Raw genomic sequence first — 20,652 nt, forward strand, 5'->3', positions numbered from 1 at the left:
GTACATAACTAGTACAGGAACACAGGACATTGTGACTGCAGCACAAAAAGCAGGTAGAAGTCACCACAAAACATGATATAATCCCACCCCAAATGGGCATTCTCCTTTAATGGAGAATCTGTCTCAGGCATATATATCTAAGTAACTAAAAAGAAAATTGTAAACACTTCATTAAGAATTAGGGATAGGGTGCTCTGTAATCAGTGACTGCTGAGCTATGCACTTGATCCCAGTAGTACTAGAAGTTCAACATAGTATGTTTCGTAAGGCTCTACTAGAATTCCAAAAGGAAATAACAGCTGCTGTTAATCAGTCATGTTCCAGTATTTACTCTGGAAGCTGGAGACCACTTTCTATAATAGCATATTTTCCCAAATAGCTCTTGGCTGATTGAGATAATGGCAATAGTGTGTTCATTTGGACAACTAACACTTTGCTCAAATGGGGAAAATGAAATCAAATTAGAAAAAAATATGACTTGTCAGAGTACAGCATAGTTGATGAAAATGGACCATACCTACCACAACTGTGGTAAATTACTCTTGAGAAATGTACTCTTTGAGAAATCTATCAATCAATCTATCAATATGTCTATTGATCTATGTATATATTCATGTATGTATGTATCTATCTATGTATACACATCACACACATGCACGCACATACACGCACAGTTCTTTTCTGGTATTAATAAAATGAGATCCACTTAGAAAAACCTGACTATGATAGAAAGCAAAGTTGATGGAAACAAACCATGCTCCAAATGACTTTCTAAAATGATGTTTTAGATATATGGAAAAGTAATCGTGCAATATTGGTGTAGTCTTGCCCACACATTAAGAACAACAAGGGGCGCCTGGGTGGCGCAGTCGGTTGGGCGTCCGACTTCAGCCAGGTCACGATCTCGCGGTCCGTGAGTTCGAGCCCCGCGTCAGGCTTTGGGCTGATGGCTCAGAGCCTGGAGCCTGTTTCCGATTCTGTGTCTCCCTCTCTCTCTGCCCCTCCCCCGTTCATGCTCTGTCTCTCTCTGTCCCAAAAATAAATAAAAACGTTGAAAAAAAAAAAAAAGAACAAAAACAGAACAAAACCAAAAAGCCTCAGCATCTACCAAGCTCTCTTTGCTCTTGCACGAGCATAGACTCAGGTCAAGGTTTCTGTACCATCTTTTGGTGAGTGGCTAAATATTCTATGTATTGATTCCCTAAACTACAATTGTCATTCTAGCAGAGTGACCACTTTAAAGAGGACTCAAAGAAGTACAGCTTCTACTAGATGACAACTAATTAAAAATCACGTTAGAGTAATTACAATAATGGTAAGAAATATGATGCATTGATAGAGCACTGTCCTTCTCAGAGGCTGAAGTTGCTCACAGTTTACTCATTTCTTCCTCTTTCAAAATGTTCTGTGGAGAAGACAGCTATGCAGGTATAGATCTATGTTGGCAACACTTTAAGGTCAGGGATAGGTTTCTGCAGCCACATGTTAACTTAAAAATGACCAAATGCCCAGTACCATTTAGATCTCTACCAAGATAATATCTATTATAATAATGGAGTTTGGAGGGTACACTTGCCTTTAGGGTAAAATAATTTGAAATACTATCTTCAGAAAGAATAAATAAAAGTAACTTAAATATTAATACATGCTATAGAGTGACCTAGAATTATTAGCTCACATTAAAGGCCTTATTCACCACTTTGCCCAGATCTGCAGTTTGCTATTCTGTGTCTTTTGATTTTGGTATTGGCAGAATTCTGTGCTAATGAGATGGAGCTGAACCACAGTAAAATTGAGACCTCAATACCAGGAAAATATAGCATTTTCTTTTTACCGCAAGAAGTGGGAAAATTAGTTAACACCTCTCCTACCTTAAGGTGTAATTGGATTCAGAAAAAGGCTAACTTAAAGCAGGACCAGGTCTGACATCTAAAATCCTCACAAGGTAACAAGAATCAGTTTGGTTTGTTCGCTGTCATTTCTCATTATAATCTTTGTCATGAGAATGGATTCATGTTGTGCCATTTTCTGTTCTTGTTACAATCTTTGTCACATGAATAAGATATCAGGATGTTAATGCCTGGCATACAGTCTTCTGTGTGTGATGATACTGTACAAGACTACGCTGACCTTTGCAATATTATGTATTCTGATTGGTTGTTCATTTCACCTCTTTCCCACAAGTTAATAAGGCTGTAAAAAGGAGAGAACTGAAATGGCCAGCCAGTCAAATTATAGAATATTGAAAAGGTCAGAGCAGTACAGCACAGAGGAAGAAAAAATTATGGAATATATGGTGCATTAAAATTCTTGTGACAACGATTATAACGAGAATGGGAAAGGATACCCATTTATGTTATATCAATCTAGAGAACCCCATAGGATGATATTCCTGAGACAGCAATCATTTACGCATCCCTGAATCATACATATCTATTTACATGGGTTTTGCTTAAAAAACTAATTGTATAGAAAGTATCTTACTATTTGACAAATAACGTTAAATGTAAGATTTTTGGCCTTGGAAAATGGGCATTAGTGCTATTAACATTTTTGTAGGGTGCCACATCTGAAGCTAAGAAAATGTTCTTTATAAGTAAAATCTGTTGGACATGTAAGATTTATTTGGGCTGTTTCTCAATTTAACACTTTTTTTTTTCTTCAAAATAAAGCAGAAAAGCAGAAATTCACTGAGTGAATTAACTTCTTTGAAAATCCTGTAGAATGTAGAATATCCTGAGATAGCCTCCAGGAGCTTATTTAAAAATTTTACACGATCTACACAAAACTTGTGGGTCTTTTGCTTGTGATGCATGATGTTGGCCAATAGCAAAGAATCTCTCCTTCCCCTGCAACCTCAGTGGGAAGACTGAAAGAGAGAGAAATACTTGTTAGAAAACCTGAAGTTATTGTTCTCAAGTGTGAAAAATGATTGCTCATTTTAAAAATTATTTCTATGCGTATTTAAGTGTTTCTTACAGGACAAATTCATAGCTTTTGTGGTCTGTAAAAGATAAGTCTGGCTCAAGAGGCTGCTTTATACTGAAGATGCATCATTTCACTAATAAAGTAAACATTTTATAGCCCAAAGCTAGAGTCTAAAGGCATCATTGACAAGCATGTCAAAAGTGACCTAATTATTTTGGGAAACAGAGGAAATAAATTTTGATCATTGCTTTAAGACTAGCTTGAACATGGGTTACATGACCTCAAATCAGTAGTTCAGCATGCTTTAAGAAGAATCATCAATGATTCCTGGGCCCTAACTTCTGAGAGTCTCAGTCGGTAGGTCCAGAGTAGAATTCAGGGATGTGGATGTTGATGAAGTACCCCCAGGTGATTTTAATGGAGGTGAACCCTAGAACACTAGTGTAGATGACCTCATCTGCAAAGTGCTGAGTACAACCCCCGGGTTAAAGCCCAGTGGTGCAGACCACAGCCAAAGAGGTGAATGAGGGGAGCTCCTTTTCACACTCACGGTGCCTGGGGGCAGGGTGATGGGAGAGTTGTGGTTCCAGAACACTGGAGCTTAACTGGGCCTGCACCGTTCACTTATACTTACAAATGGGGTCAGCGCTAAGGCTGACCAGACAGAAATGGTCACCTCTGATAGGAAATGCTTATCGTTTTAACATTTTCCAGCTTGACTCTTGAGGCTAGACCAACGGGGCTGCATTTTCCAGCCCACTGAAAACCAAGTTTATGCAGTGAGAAGCAGTAAAGCAAGACCCTCTCAAGAAGGGGGATCTGAGGACTTGCATTTTAAGAATTTTCCCCCAAGATCTAGGAACTCAAACTGGTCAAATTCAAAGGAAGAAAGTGAAGACAGAATAAAGTGGAGAAAACCCAAATCTGTGGATCCCGTTTTGGTTTTGAATGTGGAGAGTCTGGAGCTTTACCGAGGGTTGAAATCCTGTCGGTTGCTCTAGGCCTATGAAATTGAGCTGCGTGTCCTTTGGGGGTAAGGGAGCATTGGACTCATTCGGCTGTGTGGTTCCTGTAGATGTACAAGTTCTTTTTGTGAGCTGAACGAAATGGTTATGTAATTGCATACTTCTCATAATTATTGAGTAATTATATACTTCTTATAATTACTGAGTAATCATTGTTCTATAACTAGAACTTAATGTTACAACTAATTGTATAATTACCATGTATTAATGTTATCTGGGAAACTTAGAATAAAGTGGTATTTAATATATTTCCCCTTGCCACACCATTTTCAAAGCTAGCAAAAAGTGTTTGTTTTATGGCTAGAAATTTCCTTCAAAAACAAACAAAATACAAGGGGAAAAAACCACACTAGTATTATAATCATAGATGTTAACTCATTGATCTTACATTTGCACCTGGCTTGAAAATTGTATTCTCTTGGCTTAATTTTAGAATTTTCACTGTGATTTTACAATCTTCATTTGCGTGTGTGTGTGTGTGTGTGTGTGTGTGTGTGTGCGTGTGTGTGTGAGGTGTGCTCAGGTAACACAATTTCAGGGGCACTTGACCCTCGCCCCGGGTCTCACAGGCTAAGCTGACCTTTCTGAAATTTCACAGCTGGGCACGTGACAACAGCAATTGTGTCAGCTAGAACCAGAAATGCTTCCATGGAGTTCGACATTATGGGAAATCGAGATCTTCAAATGTGGATAATGTAACTTTTCTTAGTGCTTACAAGGATTCATATTTAAACTTACCCAGGTTTCTTGAGTGCAGGAACTATGTCTTCTACATCCTGGGCACCTTGTTATCGGAACGTAGCAATACCTGCTCTCTGTATGCGGTTGGAGTCAACAATCTTGTGTCTAATCAGGTTGACTAGTTATAAAGAACCTATGATAGCTAATATAGTGTCACTTAGAAATGTCTTTTTAAGGCGAATTTTCAGGTTTCAGGACTTCTTGTTGAAGTGTGTTACATACAGACAGCTGTGGTGTTTACTTGCATTTTAGGAACTTATAACAATTCTTAAGCGGTAAATATATCTTCGCCTTATTTTATTAAAAGTGAATAGAGGGGCGGCTGGGTGGCTCAGTCGGTTGAGCGGCCGACTTCGGCTCAGGCCATGATCTCACGGTCCATGAGTTCGAGCCCCGCGTCGGGCTCTGTGCTGACAGCTCAGAGCCTGAAGCCTGTTTCAGATTCTGTGTCTCCCTCTCTCTGACCCTCCCCCGTTCATGCTCTGTCTCTGTCTCAAAAATAAAAATAAACGTTAAAAAAAAAAGTGAATAGAAATTATTTTCCCCATGTTTTAGCCCATAAGCACCACTTATTCTCTTGGGAATAAACCACTCCTTTGAATGTTCCAATTTCAAATTCAGAGTAATAAATTCTTACGTGACACTAGGGATTTCTTCTGGTCGTAGAAAACACCTTAGACCTGTGTATTTCACAGCAATCATTTTTTTCAGCTACACCCTTCCTCCCAAAGTTCTTAAAAGGTACCTTTTTAAATTTTTTTGTATATTTTTAAAGTTTTTGTCTGCCTTACCCACATTTCATGAAAATTATCATAACTAGACATGAGATACATACATCTTTTACGTGATTTGATCTTTATTAATGATAGAGTTTGGCGTATAACCTGATGGGACAACGACCTAGTGGTAGCAGGTGTCATTAATTTTGTTTTGTTTGTTGAAAAAGATAGAATTTTTATTAATAATACATTGTTGGGTGGGAGAGAGGGAGAATGTAATAGGTAGGTAATTGCTACCAAGAAAGTAAAATACAGAATGCAGAAGTCTTAATCACTTTCTGGTTCTAAATGTTTGTTTGGAATGTATCAGTTGTACTATAGGAAACAGTCATACTTCCTAGCTTCTATAGATAAACATCAGTTACCTGCTGGGTTATGTAAAGAAATAAACTCACTTAATCTTCACAATAACATTGCAATCAAAGTATTATCATTCCCAGCTCCCAGATGAAAAACCTGAGATTTAGAATATTAAGTAACTTAGTAAAGAGCACACTACTTGGGATTCTCTCTCTCTGCCCCTCCCTCGCTCTCTCTGTCTCTCTCTCAAAATAAATAAATAAAAACTTTCAAAAATATATTTTAAAAAATTACAAAAATATGATATTTTTTGTAAATATTGCAACTATTAGATTTTGTTTATTGTGCAATGCAAAATCATTTTCAGTATGTGGTCATCTTTTAATTTTTAAACATTTAGCCAATAAAGATTGTATCATTATCTGGAAATCTTGCAAATATGCTTTCCCCTTAAAGTTCAACAACATGTGTGTTTTTTATTCATATGCCTATATTTGTAGAATTTGTGTGGGGTGATGAAAGGTACTACAATAAAAAGTGTTTTGGCAAAGAAAAAAGGCTATTTGAGGTAAATATTGCTATTCTTAATGGTTCTCCTCTTCTGTGTTTTAAGAATAATTGTAACTAGGGCGACTGAGTGGCTCAGTTGGTTACGCATCTGACTTGGGCTCAGGTCATGCTCTCACAGTTTGTGAGCTTGAGCTGGGCTTTGGGGAAGCTCCTGCTCTGCTTTGGGTGAAATATGAACCTCACGTTGGGTGAGCTCCCTTCCCTCTCTCTCTCTTTCTCTCTGCCCCTTGCTCTCTTGCAACCCCCAAGACAAAATAATAGTTATAATTAAATTTTACTAAATTTCACCAATATTCTGAAAAATTTGCCTCATGTAAGCTTTTCAGGAAAGCATCTAATATAGACGATGAAATAAATGTTATGACGAGATTTTGAGTAGCCCTCATCTCATTTTAAGCCTAATTTCTAATTCTTCTGAACCTTGAATGTAATTCATTTGTGTAGAAGAGGAAGATAAAATCCTCAGTATTTTCCAGTATCTCAGACATGATACTATTTGAAAATGGGTTTGTTCAAGTTTGGAAGGATGGTGGTGGTGCAGCTCGGTGAGTTCACTGAAGGTGATTCTCGTACAAAACCAGGCAGCCTCTTTAGTTTAACGTTGAGCTAAAACCAGAGCTTCTGCCCAAAGTGAGCACATACTGCTTTTCAGAATATTCTGGCCAATTCTGATTTGAAGAGGTGTTGGAGGAAAAGCGGTGGTCTACCTTTCATGAAAATGAGCAACAAATACCCCAACTGATGATAAATGAAATATCGACATGTATAATTTGAATGTACCGTTTGGATTTGGAACCATTCTAGATGGGGGAAAGAGTGTGATTTTCTCCAGGCTGCACATCACATAAAATCCAAGGGTAAAAAAACCCTCGAACGATTGTAAATAATCCATCAAGGGATCAATTTGTATGTCCGTGCAGTATTTTTCCTTATGGGCATGATACTTGTAAGAGCTTCACATTATCTTAGAATAACAACTCAGTTGCTCTGGCCACTGAGACAAATGAATGAACTCTTAAATATATATGTTAATTTTAATAATTTTCTTTTTTATCAGAAGATCATAACTACACCCTTCTGAATGGCACACGAGTCATGCACAGTGGTGAGGAGACCGACATTTGGGTGCTCATCGAGGGCTTGGTTCCTTTCACTAACTATACTGTACAAGTGCATGTTTCCAATAGCCAAGGCAGCTTGAGAAGTGACCCCGTAACAATTGCAATGCCACCAGGGGGTAAGTCTATAAACAAGGTTTGTTACACAAATTTATATAAATGCTCTACGAAGTCTTCAAGTCTACTGAGCACTTGTTTATTGTGTGAATAATTTTTTGTTTTCGAACTTGGAGGCTCAGTTGTGTTTCTGGTGTTTGGATTGTCATTGTTTTGTTTTACTGAGACCCTTTTGTTGATTTTTATTAATGTTTTTGTCGAGACTGCTTTCATCTTGCACTGTGTGTATATGTAGGTATATGTCACACACATATATCTCTTGCTGTTCATGTCAAAAAGACTGGGAAATGTTTTTTTTTTTTTGTTTGGAGATTTCATTTAGACTCAAAATGTATATTTTCCTTTTTTTTTTTTTTAATTTTGTTAATGTTTATTTTTGACAGAGAGAGGCAGAGTGCGAGCAGGGGAGGGGCAGAGAGAGGGAGACACAGAATCAAAGCAGGCTCCAGGCTCTCAGCTATCAGCACAGAGCCTGATGCAGGGCTCGAACTCATGAGCCATGAGATCATGACCTGAGCTGAAGTCGGACACTTAACTGACAGAGCCACCCAGGTGCCCCTCAAAATTTATATTTTCAGTTTGAGCTTTGGTTCTCATTCCTGGTTTTTCAAAGAACCTTATATATCTAAACCTTTCCAGATGCCAAAAAAGGCCAGTGTGCAGTTTATACAATAGGAACACTACCCGTACCACTGGAAAAATATATTTAACTTCCATGTCCTAATGATTAGAGTTCAATAGTGTCACTTTTATATGTGATACAATCCAGATATATTTCATTTTAACTATTTGTATGAAAAGATGACTTATTTAGAATTATTATTTTGGCCTGTAGTCAATTCCACCTTGTTTTAACTATTTGTGGGGCTAATTGCTGAAAAGAACACTCCCTCTCAGATTGATATGTACAGCCCTTTAACAAAAAACATTTCTCAAAATAATAAGAGTGTGATTCTCAATTGAGTGTTCAGAAATTTATGATTTCTGAAAATACTGAGGCAAATGGAATCTAACAGCCTCAAGAAGGAGGTGCTCTGGACAAAGGGAGCACGTCACTATGTTGTTAACCAGTGGGACTGGATAAATATCTCTCCCATCAGAAAGGGTATGAAAGCAGCAAAAATCTCATTGCTGGTGGAAAATTAAGGGTTAACCTGCAATGTGTATGGAACCCTTCTCCCAAGGAAAGATTCAATACCTCCTGTATCATAAAAAGGACTCATCATTATCCATCTTTCATGACATTATAAGACTCAATGAATAGATGTTTACCAAAACACTTGAAACTCTATATGGCAGAAGCTGCATTGTTTAAGAATGTGTGAAAGAGACAGAGCTGAACAACTCAGAGTCATATTTCATAAACCAATAAAAAGGGGGACTGAATTTAGATAGGGGCTTGTTTAAGAATTGAGGCCAAAAATACAATACAAAACAAAATCAAGAAAAGAAACCTTGAGTATTCATATTTTCATTTTTAAATCTAACTCAACATGCTAGAAGTGATACAACATCTGATGACTTAGGGCACCTGGTGGCTCAGTTGGTGAAGCGTCCAACTTCAGCTCAGGTCATGAGCTCCAGGTTTGTGGGTTCAAGCCCTGCCAAGGGCTCTGTGCTGCCAGCTCAGAGCGTGGAGCCTGCTTCAGATTCTGTGTCTTAGTCTCTCTCTGCCCCTCCCTCACTCACACTCTGTCTCTGTCTCTGTCTCTCTCTCTCAAAAATAAAGAAACATTCAAAAGAAAATTTTTTTAAAAAAAGAACATTTGATGACTCTATATGTTGGTATATAATACTTTTAAAATTAAAGAGTAATTAGTGCTTTAATGGAGATTTTTTAATTACATAGCAATACCTTCCTAATAGTATATGCGGGAATTTAATGACTTATATGTTCTTTTCATGGCATTCTCACTGATTTAGATGGTTTGTAATGTACAGCAAGCTGTGTCTCATTCATAAAATAAGGCTGATTTAATTCACTGTTCATCTGTTTAGGAACGCCTAATAATTTGTGGTAAATCTGTGTGTGTGTGTGTGTGTGTGTGTGTGTGTGTGTGTGTGCGCGTGTGTATAATATTCAGTTAAACATAACAAGCACCTAATGCCAGCTCAATACAGTCTGTACCTGTATCTGTTAGTGGTTAGTAGAAGAATTAATATTATGCAAACAGGAAGAAACGAAAAATTTTTCTAGTGGTACAGTAGAACTGAAGTCAACTGCTGAGTTCACTTCTATCTCTACTCTGTGGAGGCTTATTCATGCCATTGCACACTGTTCTGAAGGCTCATATTCTCTGGGTATGTTGCAGTCATTCACTTGCCACAGTCAGAAATCGAGATTTGGGGAGATGTCACTTCACCCAAAGAGGAAGCAAAATGTCTTCAAAGACAGACAGTGATTTGCTCAAGTTTATTACAGCCATTAGGACAGACTTTTTTTTCATCATTAGATTGTTGTTGATTACAATTAGGAAACTTATAGCTTTGAAATTATCTTTTTTATGACCTTGTGGCAGTTTAAAGGTGACACCTCATTGATTAAATAGGTTTTAGTTCATGCTTCCTTTTACTTAATGATCTGAAAACATATTATCCTGATTTACACATAAAATCATGCTGAAAAGCATGTGGCATTCACTAGAATATGTGTGTTTAAGTAGAATTAAATTAGTACTGAGAGTTATTAAAGAAATCTTCCATGCCTTTGCCCAGTGAACTGTGCTTCGTACAGAAATGAATAATAAATGAACCGATGTACAGAAGTGAACCAACTTATGGGCAGAAAAGGTTCTATCTGCTATTTACTTTTCCATTATATTTGGATTGTTACCATTATTGCCATTTCCTTGATTTCAATATTAGGTCTCTTTTATGGTGATGTTAAATTCCTACTATTTTTTCAATGCTGGGTTATGCAAGATGTGTAATGATAGTACCCTTAGCTATGATTTCTTCTCAGTGTAGTTTAAAATATAATAATGGAAGGCTTAGGCAAAACAGAAATGCTCATTTTTTTAAATCAAATGTTTGCTATCAAATGTAGACCAGGAAAGCTTCCTTTACCCTCTAGATCTGGCCAAGTCCCACTCATATTTTTAGGTTTCAATTTAGAAATAAGGCCTTCAGAAAGTTATCTTTTACCAACCGAGACTGAGGTAGGGCCCTCAGGTATCCTATAGTACAAGCACATTATTTTGAAATGGCCTATCTGATTGACTGTCACAATCACTGGTTATAAGGAGCTACACAGCAGGGACTGTTTTGTATTCACTTTTTTTAACGTTTATTTATTTATTTTGAGAGAAAGAGAGAGGGAGAAAGAGAATCTCAAGCAGGCCCTGCACTGACAGCCCACATGGGGCTAGAGCTTAGGAATCCTGAGATCATGATCTGAACCAAAATCAAGTGTCAGTGCTTAACCAACTGAGCCACCCAGGGGCCCCTCATGTTATCTTCAGTGCCTAGACCAAATCTGCATCATAGGTGCATAACGAATAATTGGTGAGTGAATGAGTAAATCAGGCAGTCAGGATAGCTTAATTAACCATTTTAAATTGTAAACTTATCATGGCTCAGACCTGTTCATGCCTCATTTTCGATCCGAGCAACCTTATATTGTAACCAGCTGTGGAAAATGTGACCTCCTCTGAAGGTAGTATCCAATGTAGGAATGCTCTGATCATGCAGATGCAACCTGGGGCCCAGACTGCAAGGAGGGCACAGAGATTGGAGGTAAGAAATAGCCTCAAGTTGCAACAACCCATCACTCTTTGACTCCCTCCCTATAGTGGTGACTTAGGTAAGCATAGATTTAACAGTTAGCATAGGAATTTGGAAAGAGGTGAGGGGACAGGGTGCAAAAACTCTTACCCTGCTACGTCATCTGTTATTTGATGGTTATGAAACAACTATTTTGATACTGGCTTTCTCTATTTTTCTGATGAGAAAAAAATATGATTAATATGCAGTTTATACTTCAATAAAGCTGGAAAAAAATTTTGAGAACCAATAAACCCTGATTAATTCCATCAGGTCTTCCTTTTTCATTGTGTTGTGTTGTTTAATAACATTTTATCAAAAAATAAAGCTCTTGGGGCGCCTGGGTGGCGCAGTCGGTTAAGCGTCCGACTTCAGCCAGGTCACGATCTCGCGGTCCGTGAGTTCGAGCCCCGCGTCGGGCTCTGAGCTGATGGCTCAGAGCCTGGAGCCTGTTTCCGATTCTGTGTCTCCCTCTCTCTCTGCCCCTCCCCCGTTCATGCTCTGTCTCTCTCTGTCCCAAAAATAAATAAACGTTGAAAAAAAAAAATTAAAAAAAAAAAAATAAAGCTCTTAACTTTGACCAAACAAATGAAAAATATGATTAAACAACCTGATAAATGCAAGTTATTTTGAAGATGGAAATTAAGGCAAGTGAGACCACACAGCCAACAGCTCAGCCCGTAGGTGCACAGAGACAAACCCCGATAGCATACATTTTTTATTTTAAAAATGTATTTGAAATATTAATCGGTCAACTGCAAGAGTCTGGGAGTTATTTTTCCTTCAGGTTTCCTTCATAACATATCTCTACCCACTTCTGTGTACTCAGGTTTTTGTGTTTCTACAACTACTATATTTTTTGGTTGTTTGTAACAACAATGCTCCTATTTAGCACGAAGATACTCTTAGAAATGAAGAATATATTTAATCTGAGCTCTTGAATAGCATTATAGTGAAGGTTCAAGAGTTCTAGGGAAAAAATTAAAAAAATAAAAATGGAATCCAAATGTTAATCCATAAATATGAAACTTTCCTATGACCTTTACCCCTTCAAGGTCTGGAGTTACTAATGGGGTTAGGATTTCAACTCTTAATGGTGCTCAGTGCATTAGTGTTTTGTATGCATGGAATTCAGCATTCAGTTTAATAAGTGGTTGACATTGGTGATGTCCCTTAATTTGCTTAAATCTAATTGGCTCTTTTATCAGTCAAACCTGTATGGATTGGCAATTGATCAGAAAGGGTCAGCCATGACTCTGCATGTAGTTAAACAATGGAACCACCAGTTAAAGTCACAGTTGCATGATAATAAGCAAAGGAAGAACAAATGAGCTTAGAGGAGGAAGGCAAAGAAGCTTAGAAGTTTTGCAGGATCTTCAAGTTCAGAACAAAGGCATTATAGAGTATATAAATTTTAAATACACTGCATTTTGCCTCCAGACTTAAACCTTTTTTTTTCCAGATGAACTGAAATCTTGTCTGAAACTGTCTTTGTTACATCAAAGAACTACTCAGAAAGCTAAAAGAGACAGAAGAAGCATAAAAGGGCATAGTTTAAAATGATTAGTGACAAATTCCATACTGACGAGCTAGAAACAGATTTTTTATGAAACTTTTATATTTTTCCAAAAGGAATAATTTTATTCTATTTATCTTTTTCTGAACTGCTTTATTGTAACAGTGAAAGGAACTCAGAGCCACCTAAGTTTGTGAACTTAATCCGGTTTTCTACGACAGTAAATAATTTGTCACTTGTGCCTTCAAATTGATGAGAATTATTATAACCTACAAACTTCATAAAAATACCAAGCTTGAGGAACATGTTTCTTTTCCAAAGGTGGGTTATTAGAGAATCAAAAACAGAGAGAGGAAAAACAGTTGTAGGTGGTTTTTTTAGAATTTGTTGGAATTTTTTTTCTCTTCCCTTGACCCGTATCCTACCCCTGATCACCTAAAACAGTAATGAAATAAAAGGAGGGCAACCTGTTTGGAATTAATAGTTAGGCACGTTGTAAAAGCATAGAGTTTGGAAACCCACAAACCTAGATTCGAATGCACCTCCTTCACTCTCTGGCTGTGCAACTATGAGTAACCCACAGATATATCTGAGCCTCAGTTTGTTCATCCATAAAACAGTCTTAGTGGTAATTCCCATATGATAGAGGATTAAACAACACAACTCATATAGTTTAGCACAGTGCCTATCTGGATAAACATTTGGTGCTTGCTACCTTCTTGGTTCTATTTTACTGCTAAGAATCCTTTGAGGTCTCTTGTGATATTGTGATTCATAAGAAACACGGGTGTGGTCTTTGTCCCCAGTTCTGACCCAGAGCTCTTAGATCCCTTGGAATTTCCTAGGTGATGAGAGCTATAAAGGTGTCTTTTGTTATGTTGCTAAGGTTACTCTTGGACCTCACCTAAGGGTGGGAGTTGGTTGCCAGTGGTGTGAAGCAGAGAAGTTTGGAACTTTCATCCTACTTCCTGTCCTGGGGGGCGGGGGGCGGGTAGGGAGAAGAAGGGAGGAGGCTGGAAGTTGGATCAGTCTCCAATGGTCAATTATTTAGTCAGTAGGTAGGTAAGGAAGGCTCCATAAGAACCCAATAAGGATGCAGTTCAGAGAGCTTCCAAGTTGGTGAACATAAGGATATTAGGGGAGTCGGGGGGGGGGGGGGCGGTGCCTGGGTGGCTCAGTCAGTTAAGCATCTGACTCTTGGTTTGGGCTCAGGTCATGATCTCACAGTTCATGGCTTCAAGCCGTGTTTGGGATTCTCTCTCTCTCCCTCTCTCTCTCTGCCCTTCCCCAGCTCACACTCCTGCTGTCTCTCTCTCTCTCTCTCTCTCTCTCAAAATAAATAAATAAACTTAAAAAAAAAGAGCATATGGCTATTTGAGGAGAATGTCCAGTTTGAATAGGGCATGGAAGCTCCATGCCCATAAATCTTGCCCTATGCATCCCTTCCCTCCTGGGTTATATCCCTTGTTATAAACCAATAGTCTAGTGAGTAAATAGGTTTCCTGAGTTCTGTGAGCTGTTCTAGCAAATTAAACCTAAGGAGGGGTCATGGGAATCTCTGATTTATAGCTGTTTTGTCAGAAGCATGGGTGACAACTTGTATGTGTGTGATTCAGTCTTGTGGGACTGAATTCTTACTCTGTGGAATCTAACACTATCTCCAGGTAGTTAGTGTCAGAACTGAGTTGAGTTATAAGACATCCCACTGATGTCCAGCACCATTGGAATTGGGTGTACAGAACCCTTTACCTCTGAAAGCTTGTGAACAAGTGAAAACCAGAGTCTTTTACACGCTGGGAAGATCTCCTACATTTTGTCCTCTTATATCTCAATTTCCATGTACATTCACCACGAGCATTGACATAAATATGGACAGGCCACTAGCCCTGCTAAGGATGGGATGGTTGTAGTGTGGGGATGACAAAGTAAGCAAGAAGCATAAAAAGTAATTTTCCTTTGGAAATAGCTTTAACACCTCCCTCCATGACCTCTGGATCATAATGTATAAATGATTTTTACATCAAGCTTTCATTGGTTATCTTGGGATTTCAATGGGCAGAAAAGGAGCACATTTTTTCTTAATAGAACCTCTTCTGTATTCATATCGAGACACTGATTAGATACAATTTTTATGACTATTTTTTATTTCTCTTATATGTATATTTTATTCATAAGTAAATGCTTTCATAACTTTGTTAATGCTAGGCAAAAGAGAGGAGTTTGAAATTTTTACTCAATGTTTTTTCACCAGTTCTTTGTTTTCCCTAAATATATATTTTAAAAAATTGAATCTTGGAATTAAAAGTTTATTTCCTTTTTCATTGAATAGGAAAGATTGGTAGTTGCTCAGATAATACACTTTTGAATAACTAAATGAAAATCTTTGCTTTTTCTCAATTTTAAATATTTTTATTTATTTTTGAGAGAGAGGGAGAGAGAGACACAGAGCACGAGTGGGGTAGGTCAGAGAGAAAGGCAGACAGAATCTGAGGCAAGTTCCAGGCTCTGAGCTGTCAGGACAGAGCCCAACATGGAGCTCGAACCCATGGACTCCAAAATCATGATCTGAGCCAAAGTCAGACACTCAACTAACTGAGCCTCCCAGGCACCTAAAAATCTTTGCTTTTCGAAATGTAACATAATGCTTGCTCAATAATATTGCTAAAAGAATAATATGTTAGCCACTTATTTTTCACAGATTGAAGTATGGAATTAATTTTTGTTTAGACATAAAAAGACTGGGATGCTTTTACGCTTATCTCTTACTATGTAACAAACCACCCCAAAACTTAGCGATTTAATACAACCACTCTTTATTATTTCTCATGATTGTACAAATTGTTGGTCTTAGAAAATATAATGAAGTCCCCTGGAAAATACAATGAAGCTGCAAACTTTTGCCCTTGAACTGGAGTAGTTGAGTATCCATCTTGGTATATTACCGAATAAATGGAAATTAAAAAAATTAATCCAGCGAATCAGTTAAGAGAAGGTAGGTAAAGAGAGTGCCTACTGTATACCAGAAGGAAAAGGTAAAGCATAAAATGGAGCTGAATGATGATCCACCCTGGGGACAGCCTACCCCAGTAGAGGGACAGGACAATGCTATCAAATTCTCTTAGGTTACATATTACAATAGCTCTGCCTTTGAAAGAAAAGAGAAAGAAATCATTGATCATACTCCTTCCATTGATTAGACAGGGCCTGAGAGTTTTGGCATGAAGTGCTCAGTGAATTCATTTTTCTCCTTCAGTTTTTAAAGGCAAGTACTGAATTTTCTCTCCTTTTTTCTCAACAGAAATCCCTAAGACCTTTAAAAAAAAATGGTGTGGGTCATGCTATGGACCAACCATAAAGAGAATGATATCATTTTATGGCAGAAGCCCTAAGAGAATTAGAAGCATTTAGAAGCTCAAAAAGCAGGAAGAGACCAAAAAACAAATAAACACAAAATAATAAGAATTGCAAATGTAAATTCCGTTTTGTCTTATACTTTCCTCGTTCTCTATAGCAGAGTACTATAAACTATTTTTATGCCTTTTAAAATCTCTATTTAGTAGTACAATGTCCAATATAGTACATTTTTATGGCATTAATAGTTCTAAAAATTGTAAAAGTTTGCTTGCAGAGTGCAAATAAAGGTTCCATCAGCATGTACTTTCTATGTTTCATGTGCTGTGAATCCACTGTACGAGGTGTTAAGTTGAAACTTCAGCATGTGGGTGGCCATGAGATATCTTAAAGATGAAATGAATAGAAAGGAATGGCAATTTAAAAAATAAACTGTAGGTTAGAAACAAAATAAATAGGCTAAAATGGTATATTATCTTATTCAGGGGGAAAGGAAAGATTTTGAAGGAAAGATGAAATTAACTGCATTTTTAATTAATTAATGTCTTTATTTATGTTAATGTTTATTTATTTATTTAAAAAATGTAAAGTTTATTTATATTTGGGAGACAGAGAGACAGAGGGCAAGCAGGGGAGAGGCTGAGAAAGATAGAGACAGAATCTGAAGCAGGCTCCAGGCTCTGAGTTGTCAGCACAGAGCCCTACATGGGGCTCAAAGCCACAAACCCTGAGATCATGACCTGAGCTGAAGTTGGATGCTTACCCGAATTTGCCACCCAGGCACCCCTATTTTAATATTTATTTTTGAGAGAGAGAGAAAAAAAGAAAACTCAAGCGGGGGAGGGACAGAGAGAGAGAGAGACAGAGACTCCCAAGCAGGCTCTGAGCTATCAGTGCAAAGCCCTAGGTGGGACTCGAATCCACAAACTACAAGATCATGACCTGAGCTGAAGTCAGATGCTCAAAGGACTGAGCCACCCAGGTGCCCCATAACTGCCTTTTAAAATGTAAAAGCCACAATGAAGATACAAGGTTGTGAGGAATTGCATTCTTTAAAACAACAACATTACATCACATAAACAGATGATTTGTCTTTACTTTCAGTATATATGTTTTAAATGTTTATTTATTCTTGAGAGAGAGAGCACAAGTGGCAACGGGCAGAGAGAGAAGAGAGAGAAGTCCAAGCAGGCTCCGCACTGTCAGCATAGAGCCCGACGCGGGGCTTGATCTTACAAACCCCGAGATATGACCTGAGCTGAAATCAAGAGTGAGATGCTTAACTGATTGAGCCACGCAGGTGCCCCTCTTTACCTTCAGTATATTAAACGCTTCACAATTTATATTGCATTCAGTCCATATGAATCTGTAGAGTAGTTGTGCATAATGTTTTACTTCTGTGTATGTCTTCGAAATGTGCTATTTTCCCCCTGGAAAAATCAATCCGTTGAAGGTAATAAAGTAGGCAGATGCAATGAATAAATGGCATTTAAATTCTTAATAAAATAAATAGTGTACTTTTGAAAACATATGCCAGGCCATTTAGTTTAACCTATGCTTAATCCCAGATATGTTATGATAACGGAACCAAAGTATTTGTAACTGTCTCAAACATGCTCTCAAATCTTTTCATGAAAAATCTTACCTTTACCTTTTAAGAATTGTTAGTTCACCTTGCTCTTTGTGTGTGTGTGTGTGTGTGTGTGTGTGTGTGCGTGCTCGCGCGCGTGTGCATGTGTGTTTGTAAAATTACATTACATAAGCCAAGGAGAAGGATACATTTCTATTTCATAATTTGTGAAAATTTTCCTCAATCTTCATGTCACCATCCTGACAATGAGCTTCCTCCTTATAAAAACACTGTAGAAAGGGACTAACTTCTGAGCCATGAAGAAGATCGAATTGGAACTTTGAAGTGTGCTTGCTATGGACTCAACAAGCCTCCAGGAAAGGGCTGCCAGCTTCTCACATTTGCATACTCTCCTGTGGTTTGTGTAGAAATACACACACCCACACACAATTAAGTGCTATCTTTAGAGCATCCTGGGGCAAGAGGGAGAGACAAAAAAAAAAAAAAAGAAAGAAAGAAAAAGAAATCACATTTTTCCTACTTTACCAGGGGAGAGAGGTGGGAAGTATTATCTCTGTAAGTTCCATTGATATTTAAAATCATATTTTTTTAAAAAGAATAAGTACAACTCCCTTTTCTGTTTTTTATCTTGGAATAAAGGTTATCTGTAACTTTAAGTTTAAAAAAAATCATGTCTGTCTGACTGGCTCTGCAGTTTAAAAGCAACTTGAAGTTTTATTTGAATTCTTATAGTGCCCTAAAGAAATTTTTGCTTTATTTTTTAAAAATAATATCTTATTCTTTTCTTTTTCCTTTGTTATCCTAGACAGAATCTATGCCTGACTTGCATACAATTCTATGAGCATTTACTTGTCTGTATAAACACTTTTAGAAAAGTGACACAAGTTCTTAATGTATCATAGGTACTTATAGGCCATATTTCCATCTCTTTTCATTAGGAAGCTCTAGAAAATCTTTATTGTATCTCTACGAAGGGAAAAAAGTTCTAGAGTTTTGTTAAAACTTAACGAACAACAGACTGTGACAACAGTAAACACATTCACTGTAGCCACTATGATATTCATGATTATTCATTAATTGGGACAAATGAAACTAGAAATGTGAGGGTATCTAGTGCTTACTTTACGAGAGCAATCCTCTCACACACTTGGACAATCACTGGAGAATTTACACTGCCTTCCATTTTTATTCAGATGTTTCCTGTGTATGTACAATGCTCATCTACTACAGTATAAATCCATGCTAAGGATGGAATGAGTGGGTGAACAGTTGTAGATAGAAGTAGTCATAATGGATCTGCTCTCTTTTGTTTCTTTCCTTTTATTCCCTCCCTCATTCCCTCCCTTCTTCCCTTTTTTCCTTCCTTCCTCCCTCCCTTCCCTACTTCCTTTCATCCCTCCTTCCTTCCTTCCCTTCTTCCCTCCCTCCTTCCTTCCTTTCCTTTTTCTTTCCCTCTTTCCTTCCTGCCTTCCTGCCTCCCCTTCTTTCCAAATTCCCTCTCTCAATTATCTTGGCTCTAGGCACTTGGTAGGAAATTAGTAATGTTTACTGTCATGCCTCCAAGGAGTCATAGTGGCCTTGTGTTATTTTTGTACCCAACTGTGCCTTCACCCTTCCCACTCTTTCTTTTGATGACACTGCTCTAATTTCCCTCTGGGCACCCTGGGCCCCCATGCCCAGAACATGTGCTGTGTGTGGAGTTGACTCTATTACCAAGTCTAGTCAATGAGATCATATTCCCCTGACCACAGGGATTTTTTTTTGAGGGGGGGGGGATTTACAAACTTTCCATTTAGAAGTAATGAGATACAGTAAACCAGTGTAGCCAACAGAGGTTCTGCCGTGCTCTGGGATTGAATCTGGAATTGGGTTGAATCTACTGCAGGTCATTTTGCCCCCAAAGAGTCTGAGAATATAGCCAGCATGGGAGAAAGCGGAGGAAATCTGAGAGAAAGAGGTAGACTGGATTCTGGAGACATCATTGACCCCCTCTGCCTAAAACCAATGCTTTCCCTAGATTTTTCTATTATAAGAGCCAACCCCTTTCCTTATGTAAGCCTGTATGTATTGGGTTTGTGCCACTTGAGAACAAAAGCAGTTAAACCACAAGATGCTTGAGAGAAAGGAAAGAGTAATCAGCATTTAGAGAAGCCTCTTGACTTCTTGAAAATCATACCGAACTGTGGCAACTGAACATCTGTGTTGGCTTCTCTTTGAGCTCTCAAATGTAGAAGCCTCAGGAAGCAAACCTGATGTGAAATGAAATAATAATGACTAAGACAATAAAATTGCTGACCCCGTTCTGAAGGTCCTCTTCAGAGTCACCACATGTGGCCATTTTCTGAGACACTTCTCTATTTCCATGTCTCAGAGACCTGAGCTCTAGCAACGCCTCTTACACTAATTAGCTATTAGGTCGGATTTAGGTAACTTTACTTGACTCTAATGCAGGTTTCCCACCTTTAAAATGGAAGACTTGAATGAAACCAGTGGTCCTCACAGTGTGACTGATCCCAGGAGGGGAATATCAGCATTATTTGGGAACTTGTTCGGAATGCAGACTCTGGAGCCCCATACTCATTCTGCCAACATCAGAAATTTGGAGAGTGGAGCCATACATTCTATAATTTATTAGATGCCACCTCCCTGCCAATCCAACCACCACCAGGTTAAGTCTGGATGCATGCCCAAGTCTGAAAACACTGAACTAGATCATCTTTAGAATACCTTCAAAGAGGGATGGCTGGGTGGCTTGGTTGGTTAAGCGTCTGACTTTGGCTCAGGTCACGATCTCACGGTTTGTGAGTTCCAAGCCACATGTAGGGCTCTATGCTGACAGCCTGGAGGCTGCTTT

At 38.2% G+C, this 20,652-nt stretch overlaps 1 protein-coding gene across 3 annotated transcripts in view; it reads left to right on the forward strand.

The window, feature by feature from the left end:
- USH2A (usherin) overlaps nucleotides 1-20,652 on the forward strand; it is a 742,577-nt gene that overhangs the window by 436,209 nt on the left and 285,716 nt on the right. For all 3 annotated transcript variants that reach the window (XM_045455771.1, XM_045455772.1, XM_045455773.1), the window contains exon 38: nucleotides 7,401-7,580. In XM_045455771.1, coding sequence (XP_045311727.1) covers nucleotides 7,401-7,580 — 180 coding nt within the window. The remainder of the gene's footprint in view (nucleotides 1-7,400; nucleotides 7,581-20,652) is intronic.

The sequence above is a fragment of the Leopardus geoffroyi genome, chromosome C3 (assembly GCF_018350155.1).
Source record: "Leopardus geoffroyi isolate Oge1 chromosome C3, O.geoffroyi_Oge1_pat1.0, whole genome shotgun sequence".
NCBI lineage: Eukaryota > Metazoa > Chordata > Mammalia > Carnivora > Felidae > Leopardus > Leopardus geoffroyi.